This window comes from Rutidosis leptorrhynchoides, chromosome 7 (assembly GCF_046630445.1).
Source record: "Rutidosis leptorrhynchoides isolate AG116_Rl617_1_P2 chromosome 7, CSIRO_AGI_Rlap_v1, whole genome shotgun sequence".
Taxonomy (NCBI): domain Eukaryota; kingdom Viridiplantae; phylum Streptophyta; class Magnoliopsida; order Asterales; family Asteraceae; genus Rutidosis; species Rutidosis leptorrhynchoides.
In genome coordinates, this window is record NC_092339.1 from 365598159 (window position 1) to 365613821 (window position 15663).

A 15663-nucleotide genomic window follows, 5' to 3' on the forward strand; every position below is an offset into this window, starting at 1 on the left:
TCTATGAAATAATGAAACCTACTGAATTCTATTTATAATAGATTTTTGAATTATTAAAGTGAATTATTAAAGTATGAATTATTAAAGTGAATTATTAAAGTATGAATTATTAAAGTGAATTATTAAAGTATGAATTATTAAAGTGAATTATTAAAGTTAAAGTAAAGTAAAAGTAAAGTAAAGGTAAAGTTAAAGTATAGTAAAAGTATAAAAACTATGTATGTATAATACGCGTATAAATATATATAATATTAATTTAAATCGTTATATATATTTAATGAAATAAAATATAAATATCGTTATATTTATTATACTGGTTAAGTAATGAGTTGTCAAAAGTGATTCTAGATATTTATAAAAGTTATATTCGTTTTAATAATAAAGTTCTTTTTTAAACTGAAAACGTCTTTGTACGTTTGAAAATAGATTAATAGAATATTATGGAAACCAATTCTCCACTAACTTTTGTCTAACTTTCGTAAATGACACTTTTTGTTTTTATTTATAAATAGCTTTACAAATTATTCTGAATATCGTTAAGAGGAATAGATTTTTCTCAAATCATAGTGGACCTCTCAACAGAGACTTGTAATCATAATTCAATGTTTCTAATAATTCAATCATTTAATATATATATTTTTAATTTCGTCAAAAATCATATTGAAACAAATACGTTCGTGTAAAGTATTATACGTTTAATACTTTATTAATATTCTCAAGTTATAATATATATATACATATGCATATCTATTTATATATAACGGTTCGTGAATCGTCGGAATTTGGTTGAGGTTATAATGAATGTATGAACACAGTTTAAAATTCTTGAGATTTAACTTAACAAACTTTGCTTATCGTGTCAGAATAATATAAAGATTAAAGTTTAAATTTGGTCGGAAATTTCCGGGTCGTTACAGTACCTACCCGTTAAAGAAATTTCGTCCCCGAAATTTGATAGAGGTCGTCATGACTAACAATGAGAATGTTATTATAACGATTATAGAGTTTTATCATGTTCAAGAAGAATGGATAAAATAATTCGATTACTCGAAGCGTGTTAGTGAAGTTATCGTAAATGAATGAAATAAGATAATAGTGATTCGTCGTATCTTTTGACGTCATCACGATTGATCTCCGAAAAGAAAATCTTTGTAATCTATATTGGATTTGATTATTCGGCGATTAAGGAAATTATGATCCTCTTCGAATTAATGCGATAATCCATTTTGATTTCTCTGTCGGATATTTCACTATAAATCCACCTCATTTGTTTTCTTACAACTCACACCTTCTCAACTCATATTTTAAAGTATTTGTCAATATACTTCATCCAGTGCTGATTCTTGATATACTCCTCACTTTCATATCTGTCGCTCTTCTTTTTCATCTGCTTCCGGAAGAATCTATTTACTTCTACTATACTCTTGGTTTTATAGTGTTTTTAGTTCTCCCGTGTCTTTATATTGCTATATGCATTGATATATACGGTTTGTGATTTATGGGTTGTTGTTGGGTTTTATATCTTTCCTTATATTTCAAAGTCCTTGCTTCTTCTATAATCATTGTCATCCACAGTTAATGCTCTCTTCTATCTGCTATGATTTATACTCCCATTTCTAGTTCGGAGCTTTGTCCTTTCATTTCTTCTTCTTGCGATTAAGCACCGATTGTAATGGTCCAGAATTCGCAGATATAAATTTCGGAATGAACATTGTTAATGTTCTAGGAAGGAAATTGTAATGGCACGATCTTGACTTGTCAAATTACCAGAATACCTCGAAAAAGGCCGAATCATCAAGAAATATTTTCTTGATATTTAGAGATCAAAGAGAATACAAGAGTCGTGTAACATAGCACATGATGATGTTATAATCTGTGAATCATCATGTTCCATTTAAAAACTCAGCATGAATTACTGTAATATAATCACGTTGATCAAGTGTCATTATATTATACTAACTCATGCTTCAGCTCCCAACACTTCTTCAAGAATATTCCTATTTTAAACTTGAATGTTTCAGAATTTAGAAACTAAAATAGTTTCTTTTATGTTATAATACAGATAGCACGAAGAGGTAAATGATTTCAGATAAGAATAATTATAAAAATATCTTCAGAAGTATGGATGATATTTATAATGAAAGATACGATGATATCTTAGAATGTCTAATATCAGAGGATGATGAAGGATATTGTCTGCAGGGGTTTAGAGTCAGGAGCAAGGTATTCGTTAATGACTTCAGCATGTACTGAATTATTTGGATTCTTTGAAGGCAGGTTCAGTCTTTGTGATTTGTCCACAGCCTCCTTCATACTTTGCTCAATCCGTTTTCCAGTTCCAAAGCTTCTCTTTGCCAATATACTATCCTTTATCATCCAACTTTTTACTGTTAAGGTCGTTTATAGTTTTTGCGGCTTCATCAGCATTTTTCAAAATTTCGAGAACTGGTTCGCAGTTTAGGGTGTTTTTCAGAAATTTCTCATTCAAAGAATGTAAGTCTTGGAGGTAGACGTTGTGTGTATATGTAATTGTTGATGTAGGCATGCTGCGAGGTTTCAAAATACTGATTGCTGATTCTCAATAATTGGTATGGCAATTCTTGTTATAAGGTACGAATGAGTATATGATAGGGTTTCGATAATTATAATGATTTTTTTTTTTTTTGAAAGTCAAAGATCACTGAAGTTGTTGGTAAGTTTATTGCTAATGTGGTGAATATAAACGATTCCCCGGTAACGTTGGCTAAAGGGCAACGTATCTATCGAGGTTATAATAAGACTGTTTTGATTGAGAAGTCGAAGTTGACTTGCTGGAGCTGTGACAAAACTGTCTATTTTGAAACGGAATTGAAAAGTTATTTTAGCTAGTAAATGCCAAAGGGTCTAACACGGATACGTGTCGAACTATGACTTGGGTTTTGAGAGTTTTTCAGGTGTATAACTGTGGGTAACATGTGGTTGGGTCATCATCTCGATTGTTCCTTAGTTGAAGTGTCTTCAGGAATTTCGAAGGGTTTGAGCACATATTGTAATCGTTAATACATATGATGTTCTAACACAGTTTTGAAGTCAAAGTATAGCTTTGAAAGATATAGGAATCTAAGAGTGATGATACTGGTTATATTTCGAATTGAATTATGCGATTTCAAAATCAGAATATGTAATTGATTTGAATGAGTATGATTGTTTTGATTTATATGAAAGAATGGATATGGTTGTGAAAGTAGAGAGTATAGTTGATGATTGATGAATCAGTTTCGAAAAATGTAATATATTAATTGTGAATTTATATATCTCTCGGGTATTACCTACCCGTTAAAATTTTTTCATAATTAATATTTTGTACAAAAGAAGTTTATTACAGTCTTTATGAAAATATATGTGTATATTTTCTTTAGATGTAATATAGATTTAATGAGTTAATATTAAATTAAACTCATTTGTTTTATGGTTGGAACTAGAATTGAGTAATCACTAAAACTTTATAAATTGCATAAATATTTCTTCAATAATATTGAAATTATGAATCATTACTTTGTTATTTATTGGTTTTCGTGAAATTCTTGTGAACTTCGCAAGGTACGAATGATGTTATTTGAAAAGTTTTGAGTACATCGATGATGAAAGTGTAAAATCAAACATATATTCGAATAATACACTTGATTTATTATGAATTGGATTTTTATTGAATTGAGACAGAGATTGTAATTAATGATGGTTAAGTTGCGGACGAAGGACGTACATCATTGCATATTTGTAATATTAATTAACTGAGTAGTTAAGATTCACACATAATAGCTTAGTACGGGAAGATTCATTATGGTTTAAAAATTTATACATATAAAATATACATATAAATCTTTTGATTGGAAATGAGTTAATACTTCATAACTCGTTGATACAATATATTTGTTGTTGATTAGAAATGATGTCCACAATGATTCTTGAACTGACAGAGTTTGTGATGTTACAGGTGCTGTTGATTCTGACGATACTGACGGCACTGACTGTGTTGATGATGCTACGGTCCTGTTGATGCTGTTGGTAAAACAATTCTAGCTTGTAAATCGTACACCATTTTCGATCAAAGTTTCTACTCTACCATCTCCGTTCACTCATCCGATTTACGGTCAGAATTAAATAATCTCTAAGATTTTGGAGATTACATAACTGCCGCAGAGATATCTCTTCAATGAAGTTTATGAATTAATACTTCATCGTTTGTTGTTGTTGATATTCCTGGATATTTACAGGGCGTATGACGTTGATGTTTGAGATACCTATTGTGATGTTGCGGTGTGGGATGTGGATGTTGTTGTTGGTGGTGGTGATGGTACTGTTGGTGTTGCTGATGGTGGTACTGTTTATGCTGCTGGTGCTGCTGCTGGTGTTTGTAACCTTTGCACCATATTCTCCAAAGCCACTACTCGAGCGCGAAGCTCGTTGACTTCTTCTATTACACCGGGGTGATTATCGGTTCGGACGAGTGGATAAATAAAATCTAGAATTTGGTGTAGTATGTAATCGTGACGAGATACTCTAGAAATAAGAGAGAAAATGGTGTTTCGGATAGGTTCGCCGGTAAGTGCTTCAGGTTCTTCGCCAAGAGGGCAATGTGGTGGATGGAAGGGATCACCTTCTTCTTATCTCCAATGATTAAGGAGGCTACGAACCCATCCCCAATTCATCCAGAATAGATGATGACTAATTGGTTGATCCATTCCGGTCACACTACTTTCGGAATTTGAGTGGGATTCCATTTCGGAATTCGAGGGACTTGAACTAATGACGAATTCCATTTCGTACAATTGAATAAAGATTTTCTTTTTTCCGATATGAAATGATTTTCCGGCTATCGGGTGGTATTCTAATTATATAGAGCAAAAGGTTTCGTAGATTACGCAGGAATTTACGGAATATGTCAGGCAAAGTTTACAGTAACAGATATGCTAAGATATGAATTAGCAGATACGCTAAGATATGAATTTTGTCTATACACTATTCATGCAATCAATGCAATAAGATGTGTCTAGACTAAGAATGATAAGCAGGTAATTTCCGACAAAAATGATGAGCAAAACTTTTGACATGCAGACACGGTCAAAGTCCAAGCTCACTAATGCATCCTAACGACTATCAGTTAGACACACTAATGCATACCTGGTTCGCTAAGACCACCGCTCTGATACCAACTGAAAGGACCCGTTCATATACATTATAAACGATTCACAATAGTTGATTACATCGCGAGGTATTTGACCTCTATATGATACATTTTATAAACATTGCATTCGTTTTTAAAAGACAAACTTTCTTTACAACAAAAGTTGACGGCATGCACACCATTTCATAATACATCCAACTATATTTTCGCTTAATAATAATCTTGATCAACTCAATGACTCGAATGCAACGTCTTTCAAAATATGCCATGAATGACTCCAAGTAATATCCTTAAAATGAGTTAATGCACAGCGGAAGATTTCTTTAATACCTGAGAATAAACATGCTTTAAAGTGTCAACCAAAAGGTTGGTGAGTTCATAGGTTTATCATAACAATCATTTCAATATATTAATAGACCACAAGATTTCCGTTTATAAATATATGTACACTCGCAAGTGTATAAAAGTATTCTATAAGTTGTAGGCACCCGGTAACAAGCCTTAACATTCATGTTTTACCCTCTGAAGTACACCAGATCAGGTGTGTTTAAAATAACCTCGAAGTACTAAAGCATCCCATAGTCAGGATGGGGTTTGTCAGGCCCAATAGATCTATCTTTAAGATTCGCGCCTACCGTACATAGACAAGTAGTTTAATGTTACCAAGCTAAGGGTATATTTCTGGTTTAGACCCACGTAGAATTAGTTTTAGTACTTGTGCCTATTTCGTAAAACATTTATAAAACAGCGCATGTATTCTCAGCCCAAAAATATATATAAAAAGGGAGTAATGAAACTCACAATACTGTATTTCGTAGTAAAAATACATATAACGTCATTTAACAAGTGTAATGTTGGCCTCAGATTCACGAACGTATCAATATTGAGATTCAATATTGCAGGAAAGTACGTAGACGCAACGGAGATGATAAACACTAGATTGACCTCACGAGCATACCCATGAACCATATCCATCACCTCCATAGCTATAACCCATAATTTCCTTAGCTTCGACTCATTCAAAAAAAACTATTTTGAAATCACTCGGACAGCACTCCGTCGTAATATTTTATGTATACTAATAATATCTTGAAATAATACAGAGCAAATATATATATTTATATATATAAATCGATTGAGAGAGTTTCGAGAAATATATTTTCAAGTTTCTATGAAATAATGAAACCTACTGAATTCTATTTATAATAGATTTTTGAATTATTAAAGTGAATTATTAAAGTATGAATTATTAAAGTGAATTATTAAAGTATGAATTATTAAAGTGAATTATTAAAGTATGAATTATTAAAGTTAAAGTAAAGTAAAAGTAAAGTAAAGGTAAAGTTAAAGTATAGTAAAAGTATAAAAACTATGTATGTATAATACGCGTATAAATATATATAATATTAATTTAAATCGTTATATATATTTAATGAAATAAAATATAAATATCGTTATATTTATTATACTGGTTAAGTAATGAGTTGTCAAAAGTGATTCTAGATATTTATAAAAGTTATATTCGTTTTAATAATAAAGTTCTTTTTAAACTGAAAACGTCGTTTGAAAATAGATTAATAGAATATTATGAAAACCAATTCTCCACTAACTTTTGTCTAACTTTCGTAAATGACACTTTTTGTTTTTATTTATAAATAGCTTTACAAATTATTCTGAATATCGTTAAGAGGAATAGATTTTTCTCAAATCATAGTGGACCTCTCAACAGAGACTTGTAATCATAATTCAATGTTTCTAATAATTCAATCATTTAATATATATATTTTTAATTTCGTCAAAAATCATATTGAAACAAATACGTTCGTGTAAAGTATTATACGTTTAATACTTTATTAATATTCTCAAGTTATAATATATATATATACATATACATATCTATTTATATATAACGGTTCGTGAATCGTCGGAATTTGGTCGAGGTTATAATGAATGTATGAACACAGTTTAAAATTCTTGAGATTTAACTTAACAAACTTTGCTTATCGTGTCAGAATAATATAAAGATTAAAGTTTAAATTTGGTCGGAAATTTCCGGGTCGTTACAATGTATCGAATCTTATTTTGCATTAATCAGGGTAGGTCTTGTGATTTTAGATGCCCAGTGCGAGTCTGAAAAAAGATGCCCCTAATAAAAAAATACATTAATTTTACGTAACCTTGTTAGGCTATGCGGTCATCCTCAATTATTTGTACATTAATATAAAAAATACATTAATATAAAAAATACGATATATTTGTACAATTTTTCTAATAAAAGCCCCAATTACTTTTTTGATCTAAAGTTCTTATCTACAACCAGAAAATTTAGAGAATATTTGTCATGTATTACTCGTGTGTTATGTCGTCGTCAATCAAAACTATATTTAATGCGGTGTTATTGGGTGGATTTTGTCTCCATCACGACACAATGCGGCGTGATGGGATGAAAAATTTGCTGGTGTGATCGGAGCATTTCGGGAAGATTTGTTGCCAATCCATTCAGCCTCTCTTGACTCATTGTACTCCGTAAATAGGACTTCAGTAATTTTAATTTTGAAAAACTTCTTTCTGTTGATGCTACCGTGACGGGTACGGTTAACAAATCTTGTATGCAAGTAAGACGTTAGGAAACAAATCCGTTTCCTTCGTAAACTCCATAATTTGAATGGATGTCCAAGGTCTTTCTCCCTCGTATGCTTTTTTTGGCAACATGTCCTTCAAAACTTTTAACTCCATAAACAAGTCATTTCCATCTATATCAGAATCATTATCACATGTCAAAGCAGATTCAAGATTCATACAACATTATTTCAAGTTGACAATATCTAAATAAGCTAACTTTGATGCGTCAAACAAGAAACCAAAAATTGATTCAAAATTTTTCATTTGTTTAAATCTACTATTTTATTGTACAAGAGCCATATCAACTAAAAACAGTAAAATAATCTGTTCTAAATTGATCTTTAGCAGATTGTTGTTCTCTTTCGGTATTTGGGATCTCATCAAGTTGTTTTTTCCTATAAGATGCACGTTTTACAGAAAATTCAGGTTCTGTTTCAACAGTTTTTGCAATTTGTTTAGCTTCGTTAATAGCGTTGTCCAATCCATTTTCCCTATAATTTTTAAAATAATCAATCAATCCCTCCAAATTTTTTACTGCAACATCAAGAAGCGTATCTTTAGACTGTAACTTCTTACTAACTAAATTAATTTTAAATAAAATTTCATACCAAATAACCAAACTTAAAATAAATTCAAAACTTGAAAATTCACCATTTATCAACGATTCAGCATCTCTACACACTTTTGCATCAATACTAACCTCATTTAATTTTATTAAAGCTTTTTTTACTTGGAAAACTTGAGTTTTCATGGCTTTAACACTCTCTACACGATTTTCCCGCCGAGTAACAGATAATGATTTTAAAGTTAGTTCATCAATATATTCAAGTAAAATACTCCACCGTTTTGTAGAACTAGAGAAGACGTTATATAGTGTTTGACATGTACCAAAAAAAGTCTTCGCTTTATGACAAGAATTTGCCATATCACACAATACTAAATTAAGACAATGACAACCACAAGCAAGTCCAGCTTGCCTCCCCTGATTGTACTTGACAATTTCTCACTTTTTGTGAGAATTTCTTTGAATTTAGTTGAAGTTTTTAGCCACACAAAAAAAAAAAAAAAAAAAAAAGTAAAAAGTCGTTATATTCCAATTCTCGATTGTAACTAACCGTAGAACATTTTGTATCACTCTCATATTACTAATTTTAATTACCAGAATGAAAAACTATTCTTAATGATTTGAAAATCATGCAAGGCAATTAAGCAAAGATCAACTTACGGAATAACACAAAATTAATATATACTCCGTATAAGATTAGAAATAATATATTATTTTATACTCAAGAATTTAACAAATAATTACCGAAAGGAATATTTTTCTAAAAAAATTGGATTCATATCGCGATCTTCTGTCTTCTACCACATTTTTTTTTGCGTGTTTTGAAACAATTCCAATCTTACCTTCCAAATATTCTTTATTTGGGCAAGTGGTAAAATAATGTTCAACTATTTTACATATTTTGCAAAGTCTTATTTGTTTGACCAATTCTTTACCCCATTTCATCCGTATGTTATCTTTTAGACGTTCTTTCGTCTTCGAATTCGGAGGACACATAATTAAATCCGACTGCCACACTCACTAGTATGATTCAAGAATCTTTAATATACATTTTATTTTATGATTAAGTTTTAATTTAATGATTTTATAATGATACTTTTAAACATTATATTATAAAAATAAATATTGAAATGAGAATTTTATTTTATAAGAACCGTATATATTAAGGTAAATTTAAAAAGGATAAAGCCAGCTTAATTAAATATCCAAACTCAGATTTCATTCAGATTCAGATCATCATTCCATTCAAATCCTGATTTTTACATCAACACTTTCAGATTTCATTCTTCATTCCATCATCTTCTCCGGCCATTCATCCGGCGCACGATGATGTAATCTCAATGTCGAAGACAAACGGCTTTCCGTTTACAAAGTCAAGTGATAATCGAGTTTATTCGTTTTTAATCTTCAATTTCCTGGATACATGGTCTCGTGAGGATTGCCGGAAGGTTTTCGAGAATTATGGGTCTCTCAAAGACGTGTATTTTGCACATAAGAGATTGTCGAGTGGCCAACGATTCGGGTATGTCCGTTTTGAAGGCATCTCGGATATTGATTCTTTTGCAAAAAGACTTAACACCATACAAGTCAATGGAAGATGGATTCGTGCTTACAAAGCTTTGGAGAGGAATGTAGATAAACATTCATCGGGTAAGAATCGTGAATTCAAACTGAATATTAATGGGTTTGAAGAGTTCCCACCAGCCCAATGGAATCAGAAATCATCGAAGCCTTCACGATGGGAAGGGAAAAGTTTCGTTGAATCACTTGCTGGAACAAATGGTAATCCCAAGGTATCGCAGATCCCTAATTCTAATCACATAGAGATAAAAGTCGGGGGTAAATGGATTGTTTTCGATCTCCCTGATTCGGTAAGCAATCATAACCTCGTTTTCAGCTTCAACAATGACCGGCTAATTTGGACTTTGGTTGAAGTAAACAAAGTGAGGGTCGATACTGCTGATGGCGGTTTGCAAACTGAATCGGCCAAGGACAAATTCGTGGGTAACATTGAAATATCGGCTGTGTGCAAGGATTCGTCAAGTGTGAATGAGGTTCCAATAAATATGGGAGAGCTTAATCAATCCTCTGTTGAGGATAACAAAGGTATCCCTGGTGTCGAACAAAATAAGTGTGTACCTTCTGAGGATTCTGACGAGTTGGAAGAAGGTGAGGTTAGGTCCCGATTACTACGATTTTAAGGGTCCACCCGTATTTTCTCCGGCACCGGTATCCACAACGGTTGTCGTCATTGATGAGGCGGATCTGTGCAAGGGTGATTCTGCAGTAAGCGTCGACGATGGTGAGGGCAGATCGGTTGATAATATCGAAATTTGGTTTTCATCCGGCGATCCACCGGCGCCGGTATCTACACCGGAGGAAGTCGAGCAGTGGTCGGATGAGGTGCGAATTCCAAAGGAACATTCTACGGTTCCCTAGGGAGGCGATGTCTGTACCGAGGAGGATAATAATAGCACGCATGCTCCTTTTTCCCTACAAGTCCCAATACATATTCAAAAGCAGGTTGGACCAGATCAAGCTTTTGGGCCAGATCAATCCCCTCCAATAGTGTCGGGCCTGGATGATAATGGTGAGTGTGATCCTAGCCCACATGATAATGATTGCGACGTGGGCCCTACTTTACATCATTCCGCGGTTGCTCGTTTTCGCTTAAAAGAAAAAATTGTCATTCCTCTAATAAAAAGTCATTTCATAAAGCATGTTTGAGGTCGGAAAAATATGAAACGTAACCGACGTCGGGATAACTTTCGTTGGCACGAAAGATTTTTTATTGAGAATGTGATGAAAAACTCGGATGAGGATGATGTTTGCTCATGTTGCTCCTCGTGCGCGTCATCGGATTCGGAAAATTAGTTTAAATTAGATAGTCGTGTTGTTTGCTTTTGGAGTCGTTGTGTTAGTGTGGTCCCGTTAGCTCGAGTCTCTAGTTTGTTCGCGAGTATAATTGTGCGGTTGCGTATGCTCTTGTGTGTTTTCTAGCATCTTGCTAGTTTTGTTTCGCGTTTCTTCTTTTATTAATAAAATTTTCTTGCCTTTCAAAAAAAAAAAAAAAATATATTGAAATTGAAATATTGATGGTCTAAAAAGTCATATCGTCCGTCATACAGTTGCAAATTGCAATTACAAATTTGAAATGTTTGATTTTGAGGTTTTGTATCATGTAAACTTTTGTATACTTGTATGTGACATTTATAGAAATCAACTCACTTTAAAAAACCAAGTTGGTTAAAGTGAACGGGTAGTAATCCGGTGTGTCCCACACACACTTGCCATTATGAGTGTGCATCATTTGGTTTCAAACCGAATATCGAATCGAATCCAAATAAAAAACAACAAAACCGAATTTTTTAAATGGTTTTCGGATTGATCGAAATCGAATTCGTAACTCGGTTTTTGATTTTGAAAATTTTAAATTTGGTTAACCGAAAACCGAATTAAAAACCGAATTCAAATTATAATAACATATTAAAACATATTTATAATTATAATATTTATATATTTATATTATATTTGATGTATTACTACATTTTTATTAAACAATAAACATGTTATATACCCTGCATACTTAAATTAATTCCACAACCGGTATTCCTAATTTATATGTAAGTTTATGCTGGTTAGAATTTTTATTTTTAGTGATTTTCGGTTTTAACCGAAACCAAACCGAAATCAAATTTTGTTTTCGGTTCGGTTTTGGTTATGGTTTTGATATTTAAATTTGGTTTCGGTTTGGTTTTCGGTTTTGATTTTATAAGTTTCAAAACCGAAAAAACATAACAGAATAAACCGAAAAATCACAAACCGAACCGATGAACACCCCTACTTGCCATCCACATATATCCTTTTAAGTCATTTCTCTTACCTCTCTCCCAAAGCTTTTCTCCATATTCAAAAGGGTGATGATATGTACACAATCCATTTTTGTTATGTACACAACCATTATGCTTTACAGTGTTGTACAGTACAATACGGTTAAGCATGATGATTGTGTACATAACAAAAATGGGTTGTGTAAATATCATTCCCTATTCAAAACAGTGGCGGATCTAGGATTGGTGGTCATTGATGTCACTGTTAAAACTTCAAAAATATTTCTACTACATGACTTATTTCAATGGTGTCACACACAAAAAGTTACACTATCCAGTAGTATCACTAGTTAAAACTCAAAAAAAAAAAAAAACAAAAAAATTCACTACACCGCGTATTTCGGTAGTGTCTCATGCAACTCTCTCCATAACATACATCAGCCCATGATTCAAAAACCCAAATTCATCCATCACCTTTTTATCCCAAATAACTTTCTGATCTTCGTTCTTAGAGGACACTCCACTTCCTTGTATCTAGAAAAAAAATTACGAACCAAACCCAACTAATCTTTTTTGTTGCAGAGCTTGAACGCGCCACTAAGACCTTCTTCGGAATTTCTATTTTCCGGCCACTTGTCAGACAACACCTTTACCGTCCACGGTCATGTTAAACGACAAAAAAAAACTAGAGGTGTCCGTGGTTTAGGAGCACGCGCTGGAAAATGTGTGATTTGTGAAGGATGTAAAATAAAGAAGGTTGTACGGGCATGACAGTGGTACCTTTTCGAATCCCCGCGAAAGTGATGTTTATTTTGGAATTATATATATGACATATTCTAGGTATAGGTAACTTGCCCATTAAAAAAAAAAACCGTTAAATGTCTCCTCCAACATTACACACGGCCATCATGTGTAGCGTGACGTGTCATTGAGACAAAATGAATTTTGTTAAACTACTAATTTTATTAGTCCGATTATTGAACAGAAGTTGCAACTTGCAAATATATGTTTTTGCAATTGTCAAAGTATACAACAATAGATATATATTATGTGAAGTTTGTTGATGCTCAATACAATGTAGTATGCTCAATACACTGATATCGAGGCGGGTTCAAACGCCTTCACAATCGTCGACATGCCATCGATTAATGATCATCTTCTTACTGCAAAGATTGCTACAACCATTTATGTCACGAATTTTCCTCACTCGTTCGGAATCAATGATTTGCGAAACGTTTGCAAAGAACACGGCAAGGTTCTCGACGTATACATTGCTAGAAAGCTTTCGAAACAAGGATGTCGTTTTGCTTTCGTCAGATTTCTTCAGGTGGAATCGGTAAGATCTCTTACCCTTAGGCTTTCTGCGGTTTGGATTGGGAACTTTCACCTTTATGCTGCTCATGCCCGATTCAGAAGAGATGAATTGTCAAAAAAGATTGGTGTTTCGCAACCTAAACCTCTTTCGTCTGGTATTCATCCGACTAGAATTCCTAATTTCTATGATTTCCCAGTTTTAGATAAGAAAACATTTGCTTCTGCTGTCCATGGGACAATCGAGACGACCCGATCGAGTGCTAACAGGAATTCTATTGTCATTCATGATATGGATCTCTGTTCAGTCAATGATATGCCTTTGCTACCGTTCTTAAAGCTAAAAGATCCGGTAATCATCCCTTATATCAAGCGTATTTGGCGGCTGGAAGGATTTGATGAAGTACAGTATCATCATCTCGGAGGAGCTTGGATTGATGCGGTATTCCCAAATGAAGAAACAAAGGTAAACTTTTTGAACAATGAGGTTATTAAAACATATTTAGATGATTGTAGAGAATTCAATGAAACATTTGTAGTGAAAGAAAGAGCAGTCTGGATAGATATTTTAGGATTGCCTGCTTGTGCATGGACTGAGAAATCCTATAAGAGAATCGCTAAAGCATTCGGTTCAAAATCTTTTACTCTAAAACGGGAAGGGCATAATGGTATCGGTAAACTGTGTATCATCACCGATAGTCAGAATTTCATTCATGATAATATTTTGGTCAAAGTTAAGAACATTGATTACTAGGTTCTTGTCCGAGAAATTAATAATTGGATGCCCGAGATTTTGGATCTTGAAGATGATGAAAGTTCCATCAATTCTGATGATCACGTCTCTGAAATTAGTGAAACTGTCAAGTTCATCAAAGACATGAACGAAACCGATAATGTCATTGTTCCAGACTCATTCATCTCGGATGTTAATGAAGAGGGTAAGGGAAAAAAGCATTCTTTTGTTGATGAGTCTGAGGCAAATAAAACTCCTATTGATAATGTACTTCACAGCCCTACTTCTGAGGGATCGAAACAACAATTGACTGAATCGTTATCGAAAGCTCCTGGATTCAGTAATGCTCGATTCTCTTCTCAGAAAAACAGCAACGAAAATAAATACAATGACAATATCAATGACACGGCTTCTTCTTCTGGCTTTAATAACTTGAATGCAGGATTCGATTTTATCAAATTTGGGGAAGTGTTGGGTTATGACATGAAAAATTGTCCTAAAGATGTGCAGAAAGTTGTCATAAGTATGAGAGGTAGCAAATTGATATCATGAATCTTTTGTCTCTTAATATTGGAGGGGGGGTCTCATTTTCTGTCAAACAAAAATGGGTTAGTAGTTTATGCAGGGAACATGCGATCACGATATTAGGAATCCAAGAAACCAAAATGAGTTCGTTGAGTCACTTCGCCATCAAAGCTTTGTGGGGTAACTTTAATTTCAAAGTTGCCTCTTCTAGTGCTCGTGGCCGTTCGGGTGGTATAGCTACTATTTGGGATCCTGATTGTTTTACTTGTTCCCGGGTGATTTCTTTCGCCTATTTTCTTATTGTTGAAGGGAAGTTTGCAGGCCGTAGTAACACATGCTTTCTCATAAACGTATATGCACCTCAGCTAGAAGGTCAAAAAAACGCATATGGGATTATATTACTTCTTTTATTGAGAATAATAATGGCGATTTCATTATTTTTGGCGATTTTAACACCGTTCGTTTCTCACACGAAAGGTTTGGAACTCATTTTAATCACCTGGAATCTGCTGATTTCAACGATTTCATCACGAAAGGCGGGCTAGTTGATATTCCTTTGGGTGGTCGTGCTTTCACCCGCGTTAATAAATCGTTCACTCAACGCTCCAAGATAGACCGATTTTTGGTTTCGAATGGTATTTTGAGTTACTATCCGCATGTAACTGGTAAAATTCTAACAAACGTATGGTCTGATCATTGTCCTATTATTCTAAGTAACGATTTCGTTGATTACGGCCCTATACCTTTTAAAATATTTCATTCGTGGTTTGATCTTGATGGTTTTGATAAAATTGTTTCGGACACTTGGACGGATCAAACCTACCACATGAGCTCAAATCCTTTCATTCGCTTTAAAGACAAGTTAAAAAAACTTAAACTTGTTTTAAAATCATGGAGTCAAGAAATGAGAGAC

General features: G+C 33.3%; 1 protein-coding gene across 1 annotated transcript; it reads right to left on the reverse strand.

Annotated features, from left to right (window-relative positions):
• Positions 1-8087: 8087 nt before the first annotated feature.
• On the reverse strand, positions 8088-8711 carry LOC139860484 (uncharacterized). The gene has a single exon (XM_071849236.1). The coding sequence runs from the start codon at positions 8709-8711 to the stop codon at positions 8088-8090; it is 624 nt and encodes a 207-aa protein (XP_071705337.1).
• Positions 8712-15663: the final 6952 nt, after the last annotated feature.

Bases quoted from the DNA above. Each gene is read 5' to 3' on its own strand.
- LOC139860484 (XM_071849236.1), bottom strand. From the start codon at position 8,711: ATGGCAAATTCTTGTCATAAAGCGAAGACTTTTTTTGGTACATGTCAA.